The 7,453-nt window shown below is 39.4% G+C and overlaps 1 protein-coding gene across 3 annotated transcripts in view; it reads left to right on the forward strand.

Annotated features, from left to right (window-relative positions):
* The first annotated feature begins 29 nt into the window (after positions 1-29).
* Positions 30-7,453, forward strand: part of LOC111323120 (GPI ethanolamine phosphate transferase 2, catalytic subunit) — an 8,790-nt gene continuing 1,366 nt past the window's right edge. The window contains exons 1-7 of one of the 3 annotated variants that reach the window (XM_022926413.2): positions 30-472; positions 959-1,007; positions 2,531-2,740; positions 3,328-3,746; positions 4,034-4,527; positions 5,592-6,822; positions 7,179-7,418. In XM_022926413.2, the coding sequence (XP_022782148.2) occupies positions 183-472; positions 959-1,007; positions 2,531-2,740; positions 3,328-3,746; positions 4,034-4,527; positions 5,592-6,822; positions 7,179-7,418 (2,933 nt within the window). In that variant the 5' untranslated portion in view covers positions 30-182. Of the gene's footprint in view, positions 473-958; positions 1,008-2,432; positions 2,741-3,327; positions 3,747-4,033; positions 4,528-5,591; positions 6,842-7,178; positions 7,419-7,453 lie in introns of all 3 variants that reach the window. The other 2 variants (XM_088739396.1, XM_088739397.1) reach the window with 2 other exon arrangements.

Genomic DNA, 7,453 nt, shown 5'->3' on the forward strand with positions numbered 1-7,453 from the left:
CACCGCAGGTCAATCATATCGTGGTTATATTTCCAAAATGGCGGACGATTTAGCTCGAAGTTTCTTGAAATCATTAATATTTCTTATACTGACGTGTCATAGCGATCTCTTATAAATATAAACTAAATATCGCTGATTTCTCGGTCGCGTTCATCCGTAAAAAACCTTCCTCAGTGCAGAAGATGCGTTTTAGTCACAGCGTGCACATAGTTCTTCTCTTACTTTGTCAAATCGTGGGCTTGATGTTGTTTCTAAGAGGCTTCTTTCCGCTTAAGAAAGCCATAGAAGGAAGGGCAACAAACGAGAATCTTCCACCTGAACCATTATTTGAAGGGAAAGGAGATCCTCTGCCTCCGAAATTTGGGAGAGTGGTCATCATGTTAATAGATGCACTGAGAGCAGATTTTGTTTACAGTGAGCAGACAAGGATGCCTTTTACACAAGAACTAATCAGACTAAATAAATCATTCAGGTGAGTTAAATTTACTTCAGTGCATTATGACTGTTAGCTTTCAGAAATCGGACGGATCATCGGCATTCACCCTTAACACCCTAACATCAGTATGTTTATTCTCCATACTGTTTTGTACACAGTCACAAGGATAACTTGTATAACAATTAAGAGCCTCTGTAGTTGATGATCATTTCTCTTATTCTCCTGACCTTAATGTGTGAATCAGGGGTGATATTGTAAGGAGAAATTAGATGCTGGTCATTCTTACGCTGATCATTTCCTTTATTCTCATGACCTTAACGTGTGATTCTGGGGTGATATTGTAAGGAGAAATTATATGGTAGTCAGCCTTAGGGGTCAAAGAGTTGAATCCATCATGGTATTGGCCACAATGAAATAAAAACCTCAGAGACCACTTTAGGCTAACTTACAGTACCACATTGTTATCAGCTGACTCTTCAGTGGGAATATACATGTTTACTATTCTTGTGTAATTTTCCTCAGTTTCATGGCAAAGGCACATCCGCCAACTGTCACTATGCCAAGAATTAAGGTCAGTAAAGTATGTTTCATGTCTGTTGACAAAATGTAACTTGGCAATGCTCTTAATGTAAATTATATACAGTGGAACCTTGATTTAACAAAACCTCTTTATAACGAAGTCCTTGTTATAACAAACGATACTTCAGCTTCAGCCCAGCTAAAGTTACAGTAAAGTGTATGCCACTAAACCTCAATCTAACGAGCTCTTGATATAATGAAACAATTTCACGAGTCCGTTGGTACTTTGTTAAATCAAGGTTCCACTGTAGGTACTTGAGCCTTGTAGCCCTCTTAGCTAGAGCTTATAGTTTATTATATAGATACTGATGAAATACAAGGATTTTTCCTTTTACTGACTAAAAAATCATATCTTCATCGCATGTAGTGATGACACTATATTTATCTTTCATGTGGTAGGATATTGGGTGTTGCCATGGTTACTAACATGATTAGCCAATTACAGTAGGGCTCCCTGCTCCAATGCGCAGCTGGTTCTTTTGAAATTTCATTGTGTTTTATGTGGAAATTTCATCAGTATCTATAGAATAAACAGAAAATTACATGATGGCTTGGGGATACAAATTTTATCTTCTAGTGCTGAAAGTGTCTCTCACTTGTGAGATACTTACAGTGCTCAAAGGTAAAATTCATATCCCCGCGTGGCCTTGTAATATCCTCTATTTCTGTATTCCTCTATTTCCCATCTCCTGCAGGGTTAGGGGTAGGAGACGTAAATTTCCCATGCATGAGATTACTGTGTAGTGATTGTCCTCCCCGGGGTGGGATGGGTGGGAAGGTGAGATCGCTACGTGGACTGAAGCGGCTGCCAGAGGTGCCTGATAAAAATGCTGACATCCAATCTCAACCTTACGATACTGTTAAGCGTGACTGAATATATCCACATAGAAGTCTATGTAAAAATGTAAAAATGTAAAATGTAAAATGTAAACAGCTTGAAACAACTGGGAGTATTACTACTCCCCTCTGGATGGGATACCAGCCATCCCAAGGCCACCCCCCTTACATTTCATCAGGCTTGCCTGACAATTTGCCAGTACCCATTTATACTCCAGGGTGGAAAGGGGGACTGTGAGAGTAAAGTATCTAGCCCAAGAGCACAACACATTGCCCAAGCAAGATCTTGAACCTAAAGCTCTCAATCCAGAGTCCAGTGCAGTAATTATTAGGCAATTATGTCTCCCAGAAACAAATTTATCTGGAAGTCATTGTATGTCTCAGATCACATAACAATACCTGGCAAATTAGTAGGCAAAGTAGCACTGCCAATAATGAACACCTGAAATCTTACTTATTGCTGGCTTACTTAAAATATTCATCAACTAAGCTTGATCATTGTTAGAGGTTTCACCACATATGAAATGGAGAAGTTAAAGGCCAGAACATTTTGTAACTGAAGGTCAGTAATGTTTCCTAGGCATGAATCTTTGTTAAGCACATCTTCACAAGATCTAAACAAAAGATGGAAGTGGAATTTGTATTTCAATCATTTGAAATGTTGCTGTGCTCTAACAGGCGCTCACAACAGGGGGTATACCAGGATTTATTGATGTTGTCCTCAATATGGATTCAAGTTCTTTACAAGAAGACAGTTTGATCAGTCAGATGAAGTTTGCAAATAAGAAGTTTGTATTTTATGGTGATGACACCTGGATGAAGCTGTTTCCTGGACACTTTGAAAGATCTGATGGAACCACATCATTTTTTGTGACTGATTATACAGAGGTGCATTCAAATTAAGTATACTTGAATGAACCCTTTTGTTTACAGGAGTGACCAAAAATGAATTTATTCTTATAATGTTACAGTTAGCTCAAGCTCGCATACTGAGCCTCAGCAAATATCCAAATCTGTTTATGTTGAGCAGTGGGCAAAATATAAGAATTTGTTTAGGATTAACTGTCACACTCTCAACCTAAAAATCTAAACTGGTTTTTAATAGAAACAAACTTATTGCACTTAAGTGGTTGTTACTTTGCATTGTGTGAGTTTTCTGGGCTTATTTAGGGCTGTTTACCTTGACTTAAAGTTTATCTGCTTTGCCTTATAAATAATCCTCAGTGCTCGACACTAACGGTAACCAAGTAGCCACAGACAAGTAGAAATTCAGTTTTGGTCAGTAGTTTTCAATTTCCACTAGCCAGTTTGGCTAGTAAACAAACTGAAATTGTTGTAACATCTATGATGTCACTAGCCACTTGGCTAGTAAGTGGAAAAGTTAGTGTCAAGCCCTGATCCTTTCTCAAGCTTGGGAAAATATTTTATAGATTCAGATCAACATTTATAGTTGTTCTTATACTATCTTATTCCAGGTAGACAACAATGTTACAAGACACATTGGTAAAGAGTTGAGGAGCACTGATTGGGACATTATGATTCTTCATTACCTGGGTCTCGATCATATAGGGCACATTGCAGGACCCTCAAGTCCCCTAGTGGGACCAAAACTTTTAGAAATGGACCAAGTTGTCAGTGACATCTACAATGAAATGCTCCATTGGCATCAACAAAGAAAGGTGCCTTCATTATTAGTGCTGTGTGGTGATCATGGAATGAGTGAGGTGGGCAGTCATGGAGGAGCATCACTGGTAGAGACAATCACACCCCTTGTGTTTATGAGCCCATTATTTGAGAATGGCGGAGGTGAAGAGTTTGCAATGAAACAAGTTCAACAAATTGATCTTGTTCCAACCTTGAGTCTTCTTCTTGGGCTTCCTGTACCTCAAAACAGGTAATCAAAAATAGGTACTCTTACCCCTTTAACTCCCATGAGTGACCAAAACAGAATTTCTCCTTACATTATCAGTACAAAATCAAGCAGAAAAGTGATGAGAATTAATAAAAATATAAATTAGGGAATTGTAAGTTGATCCAGTACCAAATTCTCCACAGTAACATCATAGGGATTGTATGGCAGACAGTAAGGAGAGTTACTAATGAGATCTTTGAAGTGAATGGGTTAATCACCTATGCATCATTTTTTTTTTTTTTACCTTCTTCTTTACCTTCTATTTTCAGCTTAGGAATCCTTCTTCCTGAACTCTTTGGTTTCCATAAACCAAGAGAAAAGCTACGAGCAATGCAGCTTAATTCACACCAACTATCTCAAGTGCTTATTGCGAATGGGCATTCTGTTGACAACATATGGGAACTTCAACATGCCCACAAGCTGCACTCTGATTGGCTGCAATCAGCAGAGATTGACCCCAATGCTACAAGGAACCAGATTACTGTGGCAACCAAGGTTGCTAAGCAGTACATCCTGGCACTTCAAAAAATGAGTGGTCATGTGACAGCCTCTCTTTCAAATTATGACTTACATGCTATGATTTATGGCATAGCTGTTCTTGTCCAAACGCTATACTGGTTTGTCTGTGGTTTGCTTCAACTTTCGTTTGAAATGCAAACAAGAGACAAGATGAATTTTTTAATGACAAATATCATTGTTGTGAGTGGTGCTGTTCTGCTTGCTGCAATTCTTCATCTTTCCACTTGCTCCAGCACAGTGTTTGGTAAGAATATAATTATGGTGGCAAGGCCATTAGTGATTACATTAAGGGCATCTATCATTTTACTCAGTGGGAGAGTAGTTAAAGTACATATACCGCCTCCCGGTTAGCTCAATTGGTTAAAGCACCGGATTGTGTTGTGCGGGAGGTCGAGGGTTCATGCCCCGGCTGGACCAATACTCATGGTCTTAAAATAACTGAGGAGAATTTGCTACCTTTCTATAATATCAAGAAATGGATAGATATTCCAGTCTTCAAGGATAAGGACGAATAAACCGTAGGCCCCGTCTCCTGCAGGGTTAGGGGTAGGTGATGTTAATTTCCCACGCACAAGATTACTGTGTGGTGGATGTCCTCCCCTGGGGTGGGATGGGTGGGTTTACTGGGCCCGCAGTAATTGGCGCAAGCTGTTGCAGTGTCCCTGCCTGTCCGTGAAGCTAATGAACTAAACTAAACTAAACTTACCTAATGTTTTCTTTTTTTTTCCTTTTTAAATTACTTCAATTTGGGTAGCAGTTTTTATGGTACTCAAGTACAACCTTTGTTCAGCAACCATTGCTGGGAAACGACTGCTTAAGAGCATTTTCATTTGAGTGTCAAAGCTATCCCAGATTGCTCTTCTTTGCTCTGCGATTGGTCCACAAAAGTCACGCCATCCTCTCAACCAATCAGATGCAAAACTTGAATCAAACAGGTCATGGTGACTCGCTTTTTCTTGCCTTTCAGGCCTTTTTAGTTTGAGTTCTCATCAGCACTTGGTTCTATTTTATTTTAATGTGATTGCTCGTTGTGATTACAGTTTTGTTTTTTTTTTCCTTGTTGTTTAACGACACTCACTTGAAAAGCGCAATATGGGATTTACTTAAAATTTAAAAACAAAGTGTGTGGTGTACTGGATTACAGTGAAGCTTATTCCTGTAGCAAGTCTTAAATTCCTTACAATGTTTTTTTAATATTTTTCTCATTGCTCAACCTCTGTGTTGGACATTCGCGGCGGGGAGTGCCCCTTCTTATGGTTTTTTTTATACAGTTTTTAAAATTTCTTTTTTTTCTCTTCTTTTTTTCAGGTGGAAGCGACATTTTGTGTTCAGTATCTAGTCTCGAATCTATGGTTTACTCAATTTTATGTGCTTTACTATCAGGAGTCACACTTGCATCTGTTCTGAATGGTCTTTCTCGTTTTTTGTCAAGCTCTCAGTCTTTTATCTCGCAGTTTATATCAGCCCTTCCATCACTTTTTCAAAAGAATACTCGCAGCTTTCTTGTCATTGGAGTTTTCCTCCATGTTGTAAGTTTGTATTCAAGTAGTTTTGTTGAAGAAGAGCATCAAACTTGGTACCTACTGATATCCACTTTGTTCGTCGTAATTTTCTTAGAGAAAATTGCATCCGGTTGTCATGAGAAGAATTTCAGTGATACAGAGTTTCACAATAGTTTTAGGATACAGGAAGAGAGCTCGGACGAAGAAAAGGCACACAAATGCGAGCTTTACAGTAACCTCAGAAACGCAAGTTCTCACAGAAATTCTCAACATTCTTCAATAAGTGGCGCCCCAAACGCGGATGGGCTCTGCTCGACGACTCAAGACGACGATAGGATAAGGACTGGAACTGAAAATGCAATCACATACCGAGATCTTTCTCAGTCAGATTCAACTTCAACTGTATCTGGGAATCACATAGATAGAAAAACGGATTTGGAACAAGAAACCATTACGTTCAAGAAAAAAATTTTGCGGCAACTTCTGCTTTGTTTTGTACTTCTTGCATCAGGGAGAGTGTCAAGGAGCTGGAACCAAACTGGAATAAAATGGGCTGATAGACCTGATATTGGAGATTGGCTTGTGAAGCCTTACAACAGAGTAGCATTGTCTTTATGTTATTTTGTATCCGTCCTCTTTATCATAGGATTTCGCTACAGTCGTCAGAATGTGTTAACCACCGTTGTCTCTATTGTCGGTGCTGTAAGTGCTTATGTGTATCGCACTGTCACAGGAAGTCTTCAGTTACCATGGATACCCAATGGACCAATCACAAAGGGGATCCTAGCAGCACGAGTGACGTATTGTTGCGTGGCAATAATAGTAATAGGGAATATTATTAATTTATGTAGGATAGACAGAAACACTGTTAAAAGAAGGACTTTCCAGGAATATATTTTTGACGTCTGTGGATCATTAGAAGGAATTCTAACAGCCTTACTATTGCTGCAAATTCTCCTCCAGAGACCTCACAACATAACACTTTTAGCGGTCTTTGTGGTTCAGGAACATATCTTGAGGAAATTGTTCTGGAAAAGGTACGCCAGGTGTATGAAGGTATTAACCCTGTAATCCCCACGATCTAATTAATAATTCCCCGTACTTACTGCCCTACTTTTCCTAGTATTTGACAGGGGAATTTGATCTTAATTCAAATTATCATATTACCCGTACGACCCCGCGCGCGCAATCTCATAGAAAACATAGTGAAACCTCTTAACAAGAGAACTTATTGAAAATTCTTCATTGTCAACTATGCATCGCTACAAAGTAAGGTCATCGAACGGAGTGTTAAGTCTCGGTCCCCAACATTTGTGTAAGTCTTCGCTCTTTACCTTCTGACTACAGATTTTTGTTTCACTTTGTATCTTGACAATCATATTTTGTTTTTTAGCCTCGACAACACGTGGCTGATTGTACTCAGCTCTTTGTGGATAGGACACGCTATGTACTTTTCCTTGGGAAACTCCAACAGCCTGGCATCGGTGGATATATCTGCGGGCTACGTGGGACTAGAGGAACATATACCTGTTATTGTGGGCCCCCTAACATGTATAGCCACCTACTGTGGGCTTTTACTTTGGCTAATGGCTGCTGTGTTGTCTATTGTGCGAAATGCTCAAGAGGTTAAGAGGTACGGGTGTGCATGCGCGTGCTCTTCCATTGTAG

This window comes from Stylophora pistillata, chromosome 11 (assembly GCF_964205215.1).
Source record: "Stylophora pistillata chromosome 11, jaStyPist1.2, whole genome shotgun sequence".
In the NCBI taxonomy this organism is placed as follows: Eukaryota; Metazoa; Cnidaria; class Anthozoa; order Scleractinia; family Pocilloporidae; genus Stylophora; species Stylophora pistillata.